Source organism: Peromyscus maniculatus, chromosome 22 (assembly GCF_049852395.1).
Source record: "Peromyscus maniculatus bairdii isolate BWxNUB_F1_BW_parent chromosome 22, HU_Pman_BW_mat_3.1, whole genome shotgun sequence".
NCBI classification, from domain to species: domain Eukaryota; kingdom Metazoa; phylum Chordata; class Mammalia; order Rodentia; family Cricetidae; genus Peromyscus; species Peromyscus maniculatus.
In genome coordinates, this window is record NC_134873.1 from 5,286,936 (window position 1) to 5,308,160 (window position 21,225).

The 21,225-nt window shown below is 41.6% G+C and overlaps 1 protein-coding gene and 1 long non-coding RNA gene across 2 annotated transcripts in view; both read right to left on the reverse strand.

Annotated features, from left to right (window-relative positions):
- Positions 1-21,225, reverse strand: part of LOC143270236 (uncharacterized) — a 285,186-nt gene that overhangs the window by 245,581 nt on the left and 18,380 nt on the right. The window contains exons 9-12 of the mRNA XM_076559424.1: positions 8,945-9,031; positions 7,075-7,161; positions 5,207-5,293; positions 3,338-3,424 (exon numbers count right to left, since the gene is read on the reverse strand). Of these exons, the coding sequence (XP_076415539.1) occupies positions 3,338-3,424; positions 5,207-5,293; positions 7,075-7,161; positions 8,945-9,031 (348 nt within the window). The remainder of the gene's footprint in view (positions 1-3,337; positions 3,425-5,206; positions 5,294-7,074; positions 7,162-8,944; positions 9,032-21,225) is intronic.
- Positions 14,652-20,608, reverse strand: LOC143270243 (uncharacterized). Its single transcript, XR_013047365.1, has 3 exons — positions 20,162-20,608; positions 17,150-18,380; positions 14,652-15,279 (listed from the first exon to the last, which is right to left on the reverse strand). It is a non-coding gene; the product is annotated as an uncharacterized LOC143270243 (long non-coding RNA).

Below are 21,225 nucleotides of genomic sequence, written 5' to 3' on the forward strand. Positions count from 1 at the left end.
GATCTTTAAGGGAGTATTTTCAACACATGGTTCGTAGTCAAGCAGTTTGCTGGTAATTGTGTTTTCTGGGATGGATCCCGGGTCATTATGCCTGCATGCAGAGTGATCTGCTGGCATTGGTGTGCTAGTGTATTGTATCAATTTCTTTTGTATTTTGTGGAGTGTGTGTGAGTGTGTATTAATGCTGATATATTTACATTCAAAGCATATATATTAAGGCCACCAAATGGCTAATGTCATAAAGGCACTTGCCAGCATGACTGACACTTCCAATTGAACCCTGAGATTGAAATGGTGAGAGGATAGAAACAACTCCTAAAAATTATCCTTGCACCTGCACACTTCTGCTGTGGCAAACAGTTTCTTGCCTTTTCCCATTCACCAAATAAATTGAGAACGGGTTATCCTTGAACTCAAAGAGACCAGTGTCCTCTGCATTATGAGTGCACAGATTAGAGGAGTGTACCAACAAGACCACCTCCTATTCATGTTCTTCCTGCCTATAAGTTCTCTGCATTTCAATGTTTCATACCAGCAGGCTGATGAGGCCTAGGGTATAAAATTTTGATAACCACCCTGAAAGCTGACTCATCGTTTATACTAAGGACATATTGGTCTTTGCTTATGAACAGGTGCATGAGAAACATATTGATTCTGGGGTCTGGAAAGATGACTCAGCAGGGTTTACCACTTTTTGCTGGGGCAGAGGCTCTGGCTTTGATTCACAGAACCAACATCTTGGCTGAGAACCTTCTGGAACTGCATTGCTAGGGGATCCAAAGGCCCCTGGATGTCAGTGGGCAGACCACAAACAGAGTGCACAGAAAGAATGCATTCAAAACATTTCCACCCCTAAAATAAATCCACTGAAGTCATACAAGAGTGTTTGGTAGGTTCCTGTTGACATTATCTACTGCATGATTCTCTAACGTTTACTCTCTTTATTTGTGTGTGGTTTCTTTTCTGATTCAAAGAGCTCCCTTTCTGATTTCTGTCTCCATAGTCTAATTTACTATCACGTACCAATGAAAAGAGTGGTTCTCAACAGGTGGTTAGTGACCCATTTGGAAAACCTAAGACTGTCTTTCACGGGGTTCACCTAACACCTTCTGAAAACATAGATATAGACATGATAATTCATAAGATGTGAATAATGACAGTTATCAAATAGCAAGGGAAAAAATTTCTTGTGCAGGTTCACCACAACATGCGATAGGTCATCAGATGGCCACACCCTTAGGAAGGTTGAGAACTAGTGCCTTACAGGGTGATTAGATTGTGGGCTCCCAGAAGGGAGGATATGAAGGAGGTGAAGAAATGGGCCAGGCTGGCTTCCTCTTCTCTGACACTATTTGAAATACTGCAGACATAGGAACACAGAGACATCGTTCCTTACACAAACAAATATATTACATGTCAAATTAGTGGGAATTAAAGGTAAATATATTTCTTTTTCTTTGCAGCTATCAGTTATTACCTCATCTAGCGGAGACAGATCCAGGTCCCACAAGATGGTCTTGACGCTGGAGGACCTTATTGCACAGCCAATGTGTTCCTCACTCTTCTGCAAAGGAAAGGTAGAGGATGAACCTTCGCAGTTAAGGAAATCAATTCTTTTGTTTGGTCTGTATGTGAAGTGTGTGTGAGACCCAAAACCGTTATTTGCTTCGTTTTCAAATGAAGCCATCTTCTGACACAAAAGAGGCTGGGCTGGGTTCCTTTAAATTATGAATACCAAAATTCAAACAGAACAGGAGAAAAGTGTTTCACTCTCTTTTGCTCAGTTTCTTTGAGGTCGCCTGAGTTCTGGCATGTGATAGGTGGATCTGAGTTTCATTGCTGGAAGTAAAATGGGAACCATGTCTAATGATCTTTAACCGAGTATTTTCAACACATGGTTCGTAGTCAAGCAGTTTGCTGGTAATTGTGTTTTCTGGGATGGATCCCGGGTCATTATGCCTGCATGCAGAGTGATCTGCTGGCATTGGTGTGCTAGTGTATTGTATCAATTTCTTTTGTATATTGTGGAGTGTGTGTGAGTGTGTATTAATGCTGATATATTTACATTCAAAGCATATATATTAAGGCCACCAAATGGCTAATGTCATAAAGGCACTTGCCAGCATGACTGACACTTCCAATTGAACCCTGAGATTGAAATGGTGAGAGGATAGAAACAACTCCTAAAAATTATCCTTGCACCTGAACACTTCTGCTGTGGCAAACAGTTTCTTGCCTTTTCCCATTCACCAAATAAATTGAAAACGGGTTATCCTTGAACTCAAAGAGACCAGTGTGCTCTGCATTATGAGTGCACAGATTAGAGGAGTGTACCAACAAGACCACCTCCTATTCATGTTCTTCCTGCCTACAAGTTCTCTGCATTTCAATGTTTCATACCAGCAGGCTGACGAGGCCTAGGGTATAAAATTTTGGCAACCACCCTGAAAGCTGACTCATCGTTTATACTAAGGACATATTGGTCTTTGCTTATGAACAGGTGCATGAGAAACATATTGATTCTGGGGTCTGGAAAGATGACTCAGCAGGGTTTACCACTTTTTGCTGGGGCAGAGGCTCTGGCTTTGATTCACAGAACCAACATCTTGGCTGAGAACCTTCTGGAACTGCAGTGCCAAGGGATCCAAAGCGCCCCTGGATGTCAGTGGGCAGACCACAAACAGAGTGCACAGAAAGAATGCATTCAAAACATTTCCACCCCTAAAATAAATCCACTGAAGTCATAATAGGGTGTTTGGTAGGTTCCTGTTGACATTATCTACTGCATGATTCTCTAACGTTTACTCTCTTTATTTGTGTGTGGTTTCTTTTCTGATTCAAAGAGCTCCCTTTCTGATTTTTGTCTCCATAGTCTAATTTACTATCACGTACCCATGAAAAGAGTGGTTCTCAACAGGTGGTTAGTGACCCATTTGGAAAACCTAAGACTGTCTTTCACGGGGTTCACCTAACACCTTCTGAAAACATAGATATAGACATGATAATTCATAAGACGTGAAAAATGACAGTTATCAAATAGCAAGGGAAAAAATTTCCTGTGCAGGTTCACCACAACATGGGATAGGTCATCAGATGGCCACACCCTTAGGAAGGTTGAGAACTAGTGCCTTACAGGGTGATTAGATTGTGGGCTCCCAGAAGGGAGGATATGAAGGAGGTGAAGAAATGGGCCAGGCTGGCTTCCTCTTCTCTGACACTATTTGAAATACTGCAGACATAGGAACACAGAGACATCGTTCCTTACACAAACAAATATATTACATGTCAAATTAGTGGGAAAATATATTTCTTTTTCTTTGCAGCTATGAGTTTTTACCTCATCTAGCGGAGACAGTTCCAGGTCCCCCAAGATGGTCTTGACGCTGGAGGACCTTATTGCACAGCCAATATGTTCCTCGCTCTTCTGCAAAGGAAAGGTAGAGGATGAACCTTCTCAGTTAAGGAAATCAATTCTTTTGTTTGGTCTGTATGTGAAGTGTGTGTGAGACCCAAAACCGTTATTTGCTTCGTTTTCAAATGAAGCCGTCTTCTGACACAAAAGAGGCTGTGCTGGGTTCCTTTAAATTATGAATACCAAAATTCAAAACAGAACAGGAGAAAAGTGTTTCACTCTCTTTTGCTCAGTTTCTTTGAGGTCGCCTGAGTTCTGGCATGTGATAGGTGGATCTGAGTTTCATTGCTGGAAGTAAAATGGGAACCATGTCTAATGATCTTTAACCGAGTATTTTCAACACATGGTTCGTAGTCAAGCAGTTTGCTGGTAATTGTGTTTTCTGGGATGGATCCCGGGTCATTATGCCTGCATGCAGAGTGATCTGCTGGCATTGGTGTGCTAGTGTATTGTATCAATTTCTTTTGTATTTTGTGGAGTGTGTGTGAGTGTGTATTAATGCTGATATATTTACATTCAAAGCATATATATTAAGGCCACCAAATGGCTAATGTCATAAATGCAATTGCCAGCATGACTGACACTTCCAATTGAACCCTGAGATTGAAATGGTGAGAGGATAGAAACAACTAATAAAATTATCCTTGCACCTGCACACTTCTGCTGTGGCAAAGAGTTTCTTGCCTTTTCCCATTCACCAAATAAATTGAGAATGGGTTATCCTTGAACTCAAAGAGACCAGTGTCCTCTGCATTATGAGTGCACAGATTAGAGGAGTGTACCAACAAGACCACCTCCTATTCATGTTCTTCCTGCCTATAAGTTCTCTGCATTTCAATGTTTCATACCAGCAGGCTGATGAGGCCTAGGGTATAAAATTTTGGCAACCACCCTGAAAGCTGACTCATCGTTTATACTAAGGACATATTGGTCTTTGCTTATGAACAGGTGCATGAGAAACATATTGATTCTGGGGTCTGGAAAGATGACTCAGCAGGGTTTACCACTTTTTGCTGGGGCAGAGGCTCTGGCTTTGATTCACAGAACCAACATCTTGGCTGAGAACCTTCTGGAACTGAAGTGCCAGGGGATCCAAAGCGCCCCTGGATGTCAGTGGGCAGACCACAAACAGAGTGCACAGAAAGAATGCATTCAAAACATTTCCACCCCTAAAATAAATCCACTGAAGTCATACAAGAGTGTTTGGTAGGTTCCTGTTGACATTATCTACTGCATGATTCTCTAACGTTTACTCTCTTTATTTGTGTGTGGTTTCTTTTCTGATTCAAAGAGCTCCCTTTCTGATTTTTGTCTCCATAGTCAAATTTACTATCACGTACTCATGAAAAGAGTGGTTCTCAACAGGTGGTTAGTGACCCATTTGGAAAACCTAAGACTGTCTTTCACGGGGTTCACCTAACACCTTCTGAAAACATAGATATAGACATGATAATTCATAAGAGGTGAAAAATGACAGTTACCAAATAGCAAGGGAAAAAATTTCCTGTGCAGGTTCACCACAACATGGGATAGGTCATCAGATGGCCACACTCTTAGGAAGGTTGAGAACTAGTGCCTTACAGGGTGATTAGATTGTGGGCTCCCAGAAGGCAGGATATGAAGGAGGTGAAGAAATGGGCCAGGCTGGCTTCCTCTTCTCTGACACTATTTGAAATACTGCAGACATAGGAACACAGAGACATCGTTCCTTACACAAACAAATATATTACATGTCAAATTAGTGGGACTTAAAGGTGAATATATTTCTTTTTCTTTGCAGCTATCAGTTGTTACCTCATCTAGCGGAGAAAGTTCCAGGTCCCCCAAGATGGTCTTGACGCTGGAGGACCTTATTGCACAGCCAATGTGTTCCTTGCTCTTCTGCAAAGGAAAGGTAGAGGATGAACATTCTCAGTTAAGGAAATCAATTCTTTTGTTTGGTCTGTATGTGAAGTGTGTGTGAGACCCAAAACCGTTATTTGCTTCGTTTTCAAATGAAGCCGTCTTCTGACACAAAAGAGGCTGTGCTGGGTTCCTTTAAATTATGAATACCAATATTCAAAACAGAACAGGAGAAAAGTGTTTCACTCTCTTTTGCTCAGTTTCTTTGAGGTCTCCTGAGTTCTGGCATGTGATAGGTGCATCTGAGTTTCATTGCTGGAAGTAAAATGGGAACCATGTCTAATGATTTTTAACCGAGTATTTTCAACACATGGTTCGTAGTCAAGCAGTTTGCTGGTAATTGTGTTTTCTGGGATGGATCCCGGGTCATTATGCCTGCATGAAGTGTGATCTGCTGGCATTGGTGTGCCAGTGTATTGTATCAATTTCTTTTGTATTTTGTGGAGTGTGTGAGTGTGTATTAATGCTGATATATTTACATTCAAAGCATATATATTAAGGCCACCAAATGGCTAATGTCATAAAGGCACTTGCCAGCATGACTGACACTTCCAATTGAACCCTGAGATTGAAATGGTGAGAGGATAGAAACAACTCCTAAAAATTATCCTTGCACCTGCACACTTCTGCTGTGGCAAACAGTTTCTTGCCTTTTCCCATTCACCAAATAAATTGAGAACGGGTTATCCTTGAACTCAAAGAGACCAGTGTCCTCTGCATTATGAGTGCACAGATTAGAGGAGTGTACCAACAAGACCACCTCCTATTCATGTTCTTCCTGCTTATAAGTTCTCTGCATTTCAATGTTTCATACCAGCAGGCTGATGAGGCCTAGGGTATAAAATTTTGGCAACCACCCTGAAAGCTGACTCATCGTTTATACTAAGGACATATTGGTCTTTGCTTATGGACAGGTGCATGAGAAACATATTGATTCTGGGGTCTGGAAAGATGACTCAGCAGGGTTTACCACTTTTTGCTGGGGCAGAGGCTCTGGCTTTGATTCACAGAACCAACATCTTGGCTGAGAACCTTCTGGAACTGCAGTGCCAGGGGATCCAAAGCGCCCATGGATGTCAGTGGGCAGACCACAAACAGAGTGCACAGAAAGAATGCATTCAAAACATTTCCATCCCTAAAATAAATCCACTGAAGTCATACAAGAGTGTTTGGTAGGTTCTTGTTGACATTATCTACTGCATGATTCTCTAACGTTTACTCTCTTTATTTGTGTGTGGTTTCTTTTCTGATTCAAAGAGCTCCCTTTCTGATTTTTGTCTCCATAGTCTAATTTACTATCACGTACCCATGAAAGTAGTGGTTCTCAACAGGTGGTTAGTGTCCCATTTGGAAAACCTAAGACTGTCTTTCACGGGGTTCACCTAACACCTTCTGAAAACATAGATATAGACATGATAATTAATAAGACGTGAAAAATGACAGTTATCAAATAGCAAGGGAAAAAATTTCCTGTGCAGGTTCACCACAACATGGGATAGGTCATCAGATGGCCACACCCTTAGGAAGGTTGAGAACTAGTGCCTTACAGGATGATTAGATTGTGGGCTCCCAGAAGGGAGGATATGAAGGATGTGAAGAAATGGGCCAGGCTGGCTTCCTCTTCTCTGACACTATTTGAAATACTGCAGACATAGGAACACAGAGACATCGTTCCTTACACAAACAAATATATTACATGTCAAATTAGTGGGACTTAAAGGTAAATGTATTTCTTTTTCTTTGCAGCTATCAGTTATTACCTCATCTAGCGGAGACAGTTCCAGGTCCCCCAAGATGGTCTTGACGCTGGAGGACCTTATTGCACAGCCAATGTGTTCCTCGCTCTTCTGCAAAGGAAAGGTAGAGGATGAACCTTCTCAGTTAAGGAAATCAATTCTTTTGTTTGGTCTGTATGTGAAGTGTGTGTGAGACCCAAAACCGTTATTTGCTTCGTTTTCAAATGAAGCCGTCTTCTGACACAAAAGAGGCTGTGCTGGGTTCCTTTAAATTATGAATACCAAAATTCAAAACAGAACAGGAGAAAAGTGTTTCACTCTCTTTTGCTCAGTTTCTTTGAGGTCGCTTGAGTTCTGGCATGTGATAGGTGGATCTGAGTTTTATTGCTGGAAGTAAAATGGGAACCATGTCTAATGATCTTTAACCGAGTATTTTCAACACATGGTTCGTAGTCAAGCAGTTTGCTGGTAATTGTGTTTTCTGGGATGGATCCCGGGTCATTATGCCTGCATGCAGAGTGATCTGCTGGCATTGGTGTGCTAGTGTATTGTATCAATTTCTTTTGTATTTTGTGGAGTGTGTGTGAGTGTGTATTAATGCTGATATATTTACATTCAAAGCATATATATTAAGGCCACCAAATGGCTAATGTCATAAAGGCACTTGCCAGCATGACTGACACTTCCAATTGAACCCTGAGATTGAAATGGTGAGAGGATAGAAACAACTCCTAAAAATTATCCTTGCACCTGCACACTTCTGCTGTGGCAAACAGTTTCTTGCCTTTTCCCATTCACCAAATAAATTGAGAACGGGTTATCCTTGAACTCAAAGAGACCAGTGTCCTCTGCATTATGAGTGCACAGATTAGAGGAGTGTACCAACAAGACCACCTCCTATTCATGTTCTTCCTGCCTATAAGTTCTCTGCATTTCAATGTTTCATACCAGCAGGCTGATGAGGCCTAGGGTATAAAATTTTGGCAACCACCCTGAAAGCTGACTCATCGTTTATACTAAGGACATATTGGTCTTTGCTTATGAACAGGTGCATGAGAAACATATTGATTCTGGGGTCTGGAAAGATGACTCAGCAGGGTTTACCACTTTTTGCTGGGGCAGAGGCTCTGGCTTTGATTCACAGAACCAACATCTTGGCTGAGAACCTTCTGGAACTGCAGTGCCAGGGGATCCAAAGAGCCCCTGGATGTCAGAGGGCAGACCACAAACAGAGTGCACAGAAAGAATGCATTCAAAACATTTCCACCCATAAAATAAATCCACTGAAGTCATACAAGAGTGTTTGGTAGGTTCCTGTTGACATTATCTACTGCATGATTCTCTAACGTTTACTCTCTTTATTTGTGTGTGGTTTCTTTTCTGATTCAAAGAGCTCCCTTTCTGATTTTTGTCTCCATAGTCTAATTTACTATCACGTACCCATGAAAATAGTGGTTCTCAACAGGTGGTTAGTGACCCATTTGGAAAACCTAAGACTGTCTTTCACGGGGTTCACCTAACACCTTCTGAAAACATAGATATAGACATGATAATTAATAAGACGTGAAAAATGACAGTTATCAAATAGCAAGGGAAAAAATTTCCTGTGCAGGTTCACCACAACATGGGATAGGTCATCAGATGGCCACACCCTTAGGAAGGTTGAGAACTAGTGCCTTACAGGATGACTAGATTGTGGGCTCCCAGAAGGGAGGATATGAAGGATGTGAAGAAATGGGCCAGGCTGGCTTCCTCTTCTCTGACACTATTTGAAATACTGCAGACATAGGAACACAGAGACATCGTTCCTTACACAAACAAATATATTACATGTCAAATTAGTGGGACTTAAAGGTAAATGTATTTCTTTTTCTTTGCAGCTATCAGTTATTACCTCATCTAGCGGAGACAGTTCCAGGTCCCCCAAGATGGTCTTGACGCTGGAGGACCTTATTGCACAGCCAATGTGTTCCTCGCTCTTCTGCAAAGGAAAGGTAGAGGATGAACCTTCTCAGTTAAGGAAATCAATTCTTTTGTTTGGTCTGTATGTGAAGTGTGTGTGAGACCCAAAACCGTTATTTGCTTCGTTTTCAAATGAAGCCGTCTTCTGACACAAAAGAGGCTGTGCTGGGTTCCTTTAAATTATGAATACCAAAATTCAAAACAGAACAGGAGAAAAGTGTTTCACTCTCTTTTGCTCAGTTTCTTTGAGGTCGCTTGAGTTCTGGCATGTGATAGGTGGATCTGAGTTTTATTGCTGGAAGTAAAATGGGAACCATGTCTAATGATCTTTAACCGAGTATTTTCAACACATGGTTCGTAGTCAAGCAGTTTGCTGGTAATTGTGTTTTCTGGGATGGATCCCGGGTCATTATGCCTGCATGCAGAGTGATCTGCTGGCATTGGTGTGCTAGTGTATTGTATCAATTTCTTTTGTATTTTGTGGAGTGTGTGTGAGTGTGTATTAATGCTGATATATTTACATTCAAAGCATATATATTAAGGCCACCAAATGGCTAATGTCATAAAGGCACTTGCCAGCATGACTGACACTTCCAATTGAACCCTGAGATTGAAATGGTGAGAGGATAGAAACAACTCCTAAAAATTATCCTTGCACCTGCACACTTCTGCTGTGGCAAACAGTTTCTTGCCTTTTCACATTCACCAAATAAATTGAGAACGGGTTATCCTTGAACTCAAAGAGACCAGTGTGCTCTGCATTATGAGTGCACAGATTAGAGGAGTGTACCAACAAGACCACCTCCTATTCATGTTCTTCCTGCCTATAAGTTCTCTGCATTTCAATGTTTCATACCAGCAGGCTGATGAGGCCTAGGGTATAAAATTTTGGCAACCACCCTGAAAGCTGACTCATCGTTTATACTAAGGACATATTGGTCTTTGCTTATGAACAGGTGCATGAGAAACATATTGATTCTGGGGTCTGGAAAGATGAATCAGCAGGGTTTACCATTTTTGCTGGGGCACAGGCTCTGGCTTTGATTCACAGAACCAACATCTTGGCTGAGAACCTTCTGGAACTGCAGTGCCAGGGGATCCAAAGCGCCCCTGGATGTCAGTGGGCAGACCACAAACAGAGTGCACAGAAAGAATGCATTCAAAACATTTCCACCCATAAAATAAATCCACTGAAGTCATACAAGAGTGTTTGGTAGGTTCCTGTTGACATTATCTACTGCATGATTCTCTAACGTTTACTCTCTTTATTTGTGTGTGGTTTCTTTTCTGATTCAAAGAGATCCCTTTCTGATTTTTGTCTCCATAGTCTAATTTACTATCACGTACCCATGAAAATAGTGGTTCTCAACAGGTGGTTAGTGACCCATTTGGAAAACCTAAGACTGTCTTTCACGGGGTTCACCTAACACCTTCTGAAAACATAGATATAGACATGATAATTCATAAGACGTGAAAAATGACAGTTATCAAATAGCAAGGGAAAAAATTTCCTGTGCAGGTTCACCACAACATGGGATAGGTCATCAGATGGCCACACCCTTAGGAAGGTTGAGAACTAGTGCCTTACAGGGTGATTAGATTGTGGGCTCCCAGAAGGGAGGATATGAAGGAGGTGAAGAAATGGGCCAGGCTGGCTTCCTCTTCTCTGACACTATTTGAAATACTGCAGACATAGGAACACAGAGACATCGTTCCTTACACAAACAAATATATTACATGTCAAATTAGTGGGAATTAAAGGTAAATATATTTCTTTTTCTTTGCAGCTATCAGTTGTTACCTCATCTAGCAGAGACAGTTCCAGGTCCCCCAAGATGGTCTTGACGCTGGAGGACCTTATTGCACAGCCAATGTGTTCCTCGCTCTTCTGCAAAGGAAAGGTAGAGGATGAACCTTCGCAGTTAAGGAAAGCAATTCTTTTGTTTGGTCTGTATGTGAAGTGTGTGTGAGACCCAAAACCGTTATTTGCTTCGTTTTCAAATGAAGCCGTCTTCTGACACAAAAGAGGCTGTGCTGGGTTCCTTTAAATTATGAATACCAAAATTCAAAACAGAACAGGAGAAAAGTGTTTCACTCTCTTTTGCTCAGTTTCTTTGAGGTCGCCTGAGTTCTGGCATGTGATAGGTGGATCTGAGTTTCATTGCTGGAAGTAAAATGGGAACCATGTCTAATGATCTTTAACCGAGTATTTTCAACACATGGTTCGTAGTCAAGCAGTTTGCTGGTAATTGTGTTTTCTGGGATGGATCCCGGGTCATTATGCCTGCATGCAGAGTGATCTGCTGGCATTGGTGTGCTAGTGTATTGTATCAATTTCTTTTGTATTTTGTGGAGTGTGTGTGAGTGTGTATTAATGCTGATATATTTACATTCAAAGCATATATATTAAGGCCACCAAATGGCTAATGTCATAAAGGCACTTGCCAGCATGACTGACACTTCCAATTGAACCCTGAGATTGAAATGGTGAGAGGATAGTAACAACTCCTAAAAATTATCCTTGCACCTGCACACTTCTGCTGTGGCAAACAGTTTCTTGCCTTTTCCCATTCACCAAATAAATTGAGAACGGGTTATCCTTGAACTCAAAGAGACCAGTGTCCTCTGCATTATGAGTGCACAGATTAGAGGAGTGTACCAACAAGACCACCTCCTATTCATGTTCTTCCTGCCTATAAGTTCTCTGCATTTCAATGTTTCATACCAGCAGGCTGATGAGGCCTAGGGTATAAAATTTTGGCAACCACCCAGAAAGCTGACTCATCGTTTATACTAAGGACATATTGGTCTTTGCTTATGAACAGGTGCATGAGAAACATATTGATTCTGGGGTCTGGAAAGATGACTCAGCAGGGTTTACCACTTTTTGCTGGGGCAGAGGCTCTGGCTTTGATTCACAGAACCAACATCTTGGCTGAGAACCTTCTGGAACTGCAGTGCCAGGGGGTCCAAAGCGCCCCTGGATGTCAGTGGGCAGACCACAAACAGAGTGCACAGAAAGAATGCATTCAAAACATTTCCACCCCTAAAATAAATCCACTGAAGTCATACAAGAGTGTTTGGTAGGTTCCTGTTGACATTATCTACTGCATGATTCTCTAACGTTTACTCTCTTTATTTGTGTGTGGTTTCTTTTCTGATTCAAAGAGCTCCCTTTCTGATTTTTGTCTCCATAGTCTAATTTACTATCACGTACCCATGAAAATAGTGGTTCTCAACAGGTGGTTAGTGACCCATTTGGAAAACCTAAGAGTGTCTTTCACGGGGTTCACCTAACACCTTCTGAAAACATAGATATAGACATGATAATTCATAAGACGTGAAAAATGACAGTTATCAAATAGCAAGGGAAAAAATTTCCTGTGCAGGTTCACCACAACATGGGATAGGTCATCAGATGGCCACACCCTTAGGAAGGTTGAGAACTAGTGCCTTACAGGGTGATTAGATTGTGGGCTCCCAGAAGGGAGGATAAGAAGGAGGTGAAGAAATGGGCCAGGCTGGCTTCCTCTTCTCTGACACTATTTGAAATACTGTAGACATAGGAACACAGAGACATCGTTCCTTACACAAACAAATATATTACATGTCAAATTAGTGGGACTTAAAGGTAAATATATTTCTTTTTCTTTGCAGCTATCAGTTATTACCTCATCTAGCGGAGACAGTTCCAGGTCCCCCAAGATGGTCTTGACGCTGGAGGACCTTATTGCACAGCCAATGTGTTCCTCGCTCTTCTGCAAAGGAAAGGTAGAGGATGAACCTTCGCAGTTAAGGAAATCAATTCTTTTGTTTGGTCTGTATGTGAAGTGTGTGTGAGACCCAAATCCGTTATTTGCTTCGTTTTCAAATGAAGCCGTCTTCTGACACAAAAGAGGCTGTGCTGGGTTCCTTTAAATTATGAATACCAAAATTCAAAACAGAACAGGAGAAAAGTGTTTCACTCTCTTTTGCTCAGTTTCTTTGAGGTCGCCTGAGTTCTGGCATGTGATAGGTGGATCTGAGATTCATTGCTGGAAGTAAAATGGGAACCATGTCTAATGATCTTTAAGGGAGTATTTTCAACACATGGTTCGTAGTCAAGCAGTTTGCTGGTAATTGTGCTTTCTGGGATGGATCCCGGGTCATTATGCCTGCATGCAGAGTGATCTGCTGGCATTGGTGTGCTAGTGTATTGTATCAATTTCTTTTGTATTTTGTGGAGTGTGTGTGAGTGTGTATTAATGCTGATATATTTACATTCAAAGCATATATATTAAGGCCACCAAATGGATAATGTCATAAAGGAACTTGCCAGCATGAATGACACTTCCAATTGAACCCTGAGATTGAAATGGTGAGAGGATAGAAAAAACTCCTAAAAATTATCCTTGCACCTGCACACTTCTGCTGTGGCAAACAGTTTCTTGCCTTTTCCCATTCACCAAATAAATTGAGAACGGGTTATCCTTGAACTCAAAGAGACCAGTGTCCTCTGCATTATGAGTGCACAGATTAGAGGAGTGTACCAACAAGACCACCTCCTATTCATGTTCTTCCTGCCTATAAGTTCTCTGCATTTCAATGTTTCATACCAGCAGGCTGATGAGGCCTAGGGTATAAAATTTTGGCAACCACCCTGAAAGCTGACTCATCGTTTATACTAAGGACATATTGGTCTTTGCTTATGAACAGGTGCATGAGAAACATATTGATTCTGGGGTCTGGAAAGATGACTCAGCAGGGTTTACCACTTTTTGCTGGGGCAGAGGCTCTGGCTTTGATTCACAGAACCAACATCTTGGCTGAGAACCTTCTGGAACTGCAGTGCCAGGGGATCCAAAGCGCCCATGGATGTCAGTGGGCAGACCACAAACAGAGTGCACAGAAAGAATGCATTCAAAACATTTCCACCCCTAAAATAAATCCAGTGAAGTCATACAAGAGTGTTTGGTAGGTTCCTGTTGACATTATCTACTGCATGATTCTCTAACGTTTACTCTCTTTATTTGTGTGTGGTTTCTTTTCTGATTCAAAGAGCTCCCTTTCTGATTTTTGTCTCCATAGTCTAATTTACTATCACGTACCCATGAAAATAGTGGTTCTCAACAGGTGGTTAGTGACCCATTTGGAAAACCTAAGACTGTCTTTCACGGGGTTCACCTAACACCTTCTGAAAACATAGATATAGACATGATAATTCATAAGACGTGAAAAATGACAGTTATCAAATAGCAAGGGAAAAAATTTCCTGTGCAGGTTCACCACAACATGGGATAGGTCATCAGATGGCCACACCCTTAGGAAGGTTGAGAACTAGTGCCTTACAGGGTGATTAGATTGTGGGCTCCCAGAAGGGAGGATATGAAGGAGGTGAAGAAATGGGCCAGGCTGGCTTCCTCTTCTCTGACACTCTTTGAAATACTGCAGACATAGGAACACAGAGACATCGTTCCTTACACAAACAAATATATTACATGTCAAATTAGTGGGAATTAAAGGTAAATATATTTCTTTTTCTTTGCAGCTATCAGTTGTTACCTCATCTAGCAGAGACAGTTCCAGGTCCCCCAAGATGTTCTTGACGCTGGAGGACCTTATTGCACAGCCAATGTGTTCCTCGCTCTTCTGCAAAGGAAAGGTAGAGGATGAACCTTCGCAGTTAAGGAAAGCAATTCTTTTGTTTGGTCTGTATGTGAAGTGTGTGTGAGACCCAAAACCGTTATTTGCTTCGTTTTCAAATGAAGCCGTCTTCTGACACAAAAGAGGCTGTGCTGGGTTCCTTTAAATTATGAATACCAAAATTCAAAACAGAACAGGAGAAAAGTGTTTCACTCTCTTTTGCTCAGTTTCTTTGAGGTCGCCTGAGTTCTGGCATGTGATAGGTGGATCTGAGTTTCATTGCTGGAAGTAAAATGGGAACCATGTCTAATGATCTTTAACCGAGTATTTTCAACACATGGTTCGTAGTCAAGCAGTTTGCTGGTAATTGTGTTTTCTGGGATGGATCCCGGGTCATTATGCCTGCATGCAGAGTGATCTGCTGGCATTGGTGTGCTAGTGTATTGTATCAATTTCTTTTGTATTTTGTGGAGTGTGTGTGAGTGTGTATTAATGCTGATATATTTACATTCAAAGCATATATATTAAGGCCACCAAATGGCTAATGTCATAAAGGCACTTGCCAGCATGACTGACACTTCCAATTGAACCCTGAGATTGAAATGGTGAGAGGATAGAAACAACTCCTAAAAATTATCCTTGCACCTGCACACTTCTGCTGTGGCAAACAGTTTCTTGCCTTTTCCCATTCACCAAATAAATTGAGAACGGGTTATCCTTGAACTCAAAGAGACCAGTGTCCTCTGCATTATGAGTGCACAGATTAGAGGAGTGTACCAACAAGACCACCTCCTATTCATGTTCTTCCTGCCTATAAGTTCTCTGCATTTCAATGTTTCATACCAGCAGGCTGATGAGGCCTAGGGTATAAAATTTTGGCAACCACCCAGAAAGCTGACTCATCGTTTATACTAAGGACATATTGGTCTTTGCTTATGAACAGGTGCATGAGAAACATATTGATTCTGGGGTCTGGAAAGATGACTCAGCAGGGTTTACCACTTTTTGCTGGGGCAGAGGCTCTGGCTTTGATTCACAGAACCAACATCTTGGCTGAGAACCTTCTGGAACTGCAGTGCCAGGGGGTCCAAAGCGCCCCTGGATGTCAGTGGGCAGACCACAAACAGAGTGCACAGAAAGAATGCATTCAAAACATTTCCACCCCTAAAATAAATCCACTGAAGTCATACAAGAGTGTTTGGTAGGTTCCTGTTGACATTATCTACTGCATGATTCTCTAACGTTTACTCTCTTTATTTGTGTGTGGTTTCTTTTCTGATTCAAAGAGCTCCCTTTCTGATTTTTGTCTCCATAGTCTAATTTACTATCACGTACCCATGAAAATAGTGGTTCTCAACAGGTGGTTAGTGACCCATTTGGAAAACCTAAGAGTGTCTTTCACGGGGTTCACCTAACACCTTCTGAAAACATAGATATAGACATGATAATTCATAAGACGTGAAAAATGACAGTTATCAAATAGCAAGGGAAAAAATTTCCTGTGCAGGTTCACCACAACATGGGATAGGTCATCAGATGGCCACACCCTTAGGAAGGTTGAGAACTAGTGCCTTACAGGGTGATTAGATTGTGGGCTCCCAGAAGGGAGGATAAGAAGGAGGTGAAGAAATGGGCCAGGCTGGCTTCCTCTTCTCTGACACTATTTGAAATACTGTAGACATAGGAACACAGAGACATCGTTCCTTACACAAACAAATATATTACATGTCAAATTAGTGGGACTTAAAGGTAAATATATTTCTTTTTCTTTGCAGCTATCAGTTATTACCTCATCTAGCGGAGACAGTTCCAGGTCCCCCAAGATGGTCTTGACGCTGGAGGACCTTATTGCACAGCCAATGTGTTCCTCGCTCTTCTGCAAAGGAAAGGTAGAGGATGAACCTTCGCAGTTAAGGAAATCAATTCTTTTGTTTGGTCTGTATGTGAAGTGTGTGTGAGACCCAAATCCGTTATTTGCTTCGTTTTCAAATGAAGCCGTCTTCTGACACAAAAGAGGCTGTGCTGGGTTCCTTTAAATTATGAATACCAAAATTCAAAACAGAACAGGAGAAAAGTGTTTCACTCTCTTTTGCTCAGTTTCTTTGAGGTCGCCTGAGTTCTGGCATGTGATAGGTGGATCTGAGATTCATTGCTGGAAGTAAAATGGGAACCATGTCTAATGATCTTTAAGGGAGTATTTTCAACACATGGTTCGTAGTCAAGCAGTTTGCTGGTAATTGTGCTTTCTGGGATGGATCCCGGGTCATTATGCCTGCATGCAGAGTGATCTGCTGGCATTGGTGTGCTAGTGTATTGTATCAATTTCTTTTGTATTTTGTGGAGTGTGTGTGAGTGTGTATTAATGCTGATATATTTACATTCAAAGCATATATATTAAGGCCACCAAATGGATAATGTCATAAAGGAACTTGCCAGCATGAATGACACTTCCAATTGAACCCTGAGATTGAAATGGTGAGAGGATAGAAAAAACTCCTAAAAATTATCCTTGCACCTGCACACTTCTGCTGTGGCAAACAGTTTCTTGCCTTTTCCCATTCACCAAATAAATTGAGAACGGGTTATCCTTGAACTCAAAGAGACCAGTGTCCTCTGCATTATGAGTGCACAGATTAGAGGAGTGTACCAACAAGACCACCTCCTATTCATGTTCTTCCTGCCTATAAGTTCTCTGCATTTCAATGTTTCATACCAGCAGGCTGATGAGGCCTAGGGTATAAAATTTTGGCAACCACCCTGAAAGCTGACTCATCGTTTATACTAAGGACATATTGGTCTTTGCTTATGAACAGGTGCATGAGAAACATATTGATTCTGGGGTCTGGAAAGATGACTCAGCAGGGTTTACCACTTTTTGCTGGGGCAGAGGCTCTGGCTTTGATTCACAGAACCAACATCTTGGCTGAGAACCTTCTGGAACTGCAGTGCCAGGGGATCCAAAGCGCCCATGGATGTCAGTGGGCAGACCACAAACAGAGTGCACAGAAAGAATGCATTCAAAACATTTCCACCCCTAAAATAAATCCAGTGAAGTCATACAAGAGTGTTTGGTAGGTTCCTGTTGACATTATCTACTGCATGATTCTCTAACGTTTACTCTCTTTATTTGTGTGTGGTTTCTTTTCTGATTCAAAGAGCTCCCTTTCTGATTTTTGTCTCCATAGTCTAATTTACTATCACGTACCCATGAAAATAGTGGTTCTCAACAGGTGGTTAGTGACCCATTTGGAAAACCTAAGACTGTCTTTCACGGGGTTCACCTAACACCTTCTGAAAACATAGATATAGACATGATAATTCATAAGACGTGAAAAATGACAGTTATCAAATAGCAAGGGAAAAAATTTCCTGTGCAGGTTCACCACAACATGGGATAGGTCATCAGATGGCCACACCCTTAGGAAGGTTGAGAACTAGTGCCTTACAGGGTGATTAGATTGTGGGCTCCCAGAAGGGAGGATATGAAGGAGGTGAAGAAATGGGCCAGGCTGGCTTCCTCTTCTCTGACACTATTTGAAATACTGCAGACATAGGAACACAGAGACATCGTTCCTTACACAAACAAATATATTACATGTCAAATTAGTGGGACTTAAAGGTAAATATATTTCTTTTTCTTTGCAGCTATCAGTTATTACCTCAACTAGCGGAGACAGTTCCAGGTCCCCCAAGATGGTCTTGACGCTGGAGGACCTTATTGCACAGCCAATGTGTTCCTCGCTCTTCTGCAAAGGAAAGGTAGAGGATGAACCTTCTCAGTTAAGGAAATCAATTCTTTTGTTTGGTCTGTATGTGAAGTGTGTGTGAGACCCAAAACCGTTATTTGCTTCGTTTTCAAATGAAGCCGTCTTCTGACACAAAAGAGGCTGTGCTGGGTTCCTTTAAATTATGAATACCAAAATTCAAAACAGAACAGGAGAAAAGTGTTTCACTCTCTTTTGCTCAGTTTCTTTGAGGTCGCCTGAGTTCTGGCATGTGATAGGTGGATCTGAGTTTCATTGCTGGAAGTAAAATGGGAACCATGTCTAATGATCTTTAACCGAGTATTTTCAACACATGGTTCGTAGTCAAGCAGTTTGCTGGTAATTGTGTTTTCTGGGATGGATCCCGGGTCATTATGCCTGCATGCAGAGTGATCTGCTGGCATTGGTGTGCTAGGGTATTGTATCAATTTCTTTTGTATTTTGTGGAGTGTGTGTGAGTGTGTATTAATGCTGATATATTTACATTCAAAGCATATATATTAAGGCCACCAAATGGCTAATGTCATAAAGGCACTTGCCAGCATGACTGACACTTCCAATTGAACCCTGAGATTGAAATGGTGAGAGGATAGAAACAACTCCTAAAAATTATCCTTGCACCTGCACACTTCTGCTGTGGCAAACAGTTTCTTGCCTTTTCCCATTCACCAAATAAATTGAGAACGGGTTATCCTTGAACTCAAAGAGACCAGTGTCCTCTGCATTATGAGTGCACAGATTAGAGGAGTGTACCAACAAGACCACCTCCTATTCATGTTCTTCCTGCCTATAAGTTCTCTGCATTTCAATGTTTCATACCAGCAGGCTGATGAGGCCTAGGGTATAAAATTTTGGCAACCACCCTGAAAGCTGACTCATCGTTTATACTAAGGACATATTGGTCTTTGCTTATGAACAGGTGCATGAGAAACATTGATTCTGGGGTCTGGAAAGATGACTCAGCAGGGTTTACCACTTTTTGCTGGGGCAGAGGCTCTGGCTTTGATTCACAGAACCAACATCTTGGCTGAGAACCTTCTGGAACTGCAGTGCCAGGGGATCCAAAGCGCCCCTGGATGTCAGTGGGCAGACCACAAACAGAGTGCACAGAAAGAATGCATTCAAAACATTTCCACCCCTAAAATAAATCCACTGAAGTCATACAAGAGTGTTTGGTAGGTTCCTGTTGACATTATCTACTGCATGATTCTCTAACGTTTACTCTCTTTATTTGTGTGTGGTTTCTTTTCTGATTCAAAGAGCTCCCTTTCTGATTTTTGTCTCCATAGTCTAATTTACTATCACGTACCCATGAAAATAGTGGTTCTCAACAGGTGGTTAGTGACCCATTTGGAAAACCTAAGACTGTCTTTCACGGGGTTCACCTAACACCTTCTGAAAACATAGATATAGACATGATAATTCATAAGACGTGAAAAATGACAGTTATCAAATAGCAAGGGAAAAAATTTCCTGTGCAGGTTCACCACAACATGGGATAGGTCATCAGATGGCCACACCCTTAGGAAGGTTGAGAACTAGTGCCTTACAGGGTGATTAGATTGTGGGCTCCCAGAAGGGAGGATATGAAGGAGGTGAAGAAATGGGCCAGGCTGGCTTCCTCTTCTCTGACACTATTTGAAATACTGCAGACATAGGAACACAGAGACATCGTTCCTTACACAAACAAATATATTACATGTCAAATTAGTGGGACTTAAAGGTAAATATATTTCTTTTTCTTTGCAGCTATCAGTTATTACCTCATCTAGCGGAGACAGTTCCAGGTCCCCCAAGATGGTCTTGACGCTGGAGGACCTTATTGCACAGCCAATGTGTTCCTCGCTCTTCTGCAAAGGAAAGGTAGAGGATGAACCTTCTCAGTTAAGGAAATCAATTCTTTTGTTTGGTCTGTATGTGAAGTGTGTGTGAGACCCAAAACCGTTATTTGCTTCGTTTTCAAATGAAGCCGTCTTCTGACACAAAAGAGGCTGTGCTGGGTTCCTTTAAATTATGAATACCAAAATTCAAAACAGAACAGGAGAAAAGTGTTTCACTCTCTTTTGCTCAGTTTCTTTGAGGTCGCCTGAGTTCTGGCATGTGATAGGTGGATCTGAGTTTCATTGCTGGAAGTAAAATGGGAACCATGTCTAATGATCTTTAACCGAGTATTTTCAACACATGGTTCGTAGTCAAGCAGTTTGCTGGTAATTGTGCTTTCTGGGATGGATCCCGGGTCATTATGCCTGCATGCAGAGTGATCTGCTGGCATTGGTGTGCTAGGGTATTGTATCAATTTCTTTTGTATTTTGTGGAGTGTGTGTGAGTGTGTATTAATGCTGATATATTTACATTCAAAGCATATATATTAAGGCCACCAAATGGCTAATGTCATAAAGGCACTTGCCAGCATGACTGACACTTCCAATTGAACCCTGAGATTGAAATGGTGAGAGGATAGAAACAACTCCTAAAAATTATCCTTGCACCTGCACACTTCTGCTGTGGCAAACAGTTTCTTGCCTTTTCCCATTCACCAAATAAATTGAGAACGGGTTATCCTTGAACTCAAAGAGACCAGTGTCCTCTGCATTATGAGTGCACAGATTAGAGGAGTGTACCAACAAGACCACCTCCTATTCATGTTCTTCCTGCCTATAAGTTCTCTGCATTTCAATGTTTCATACCAGCAGGCTGATGAGGCCTAGGGTATAAAATTTTGGCAACCACCCTGAAAGCTGACTCATCGTTTATACTAAGGACATATTGGTCTTTGCTTATGAACAGGTGCATGAGAAACATATTGATTCTGGGGTCTGGAAAGATG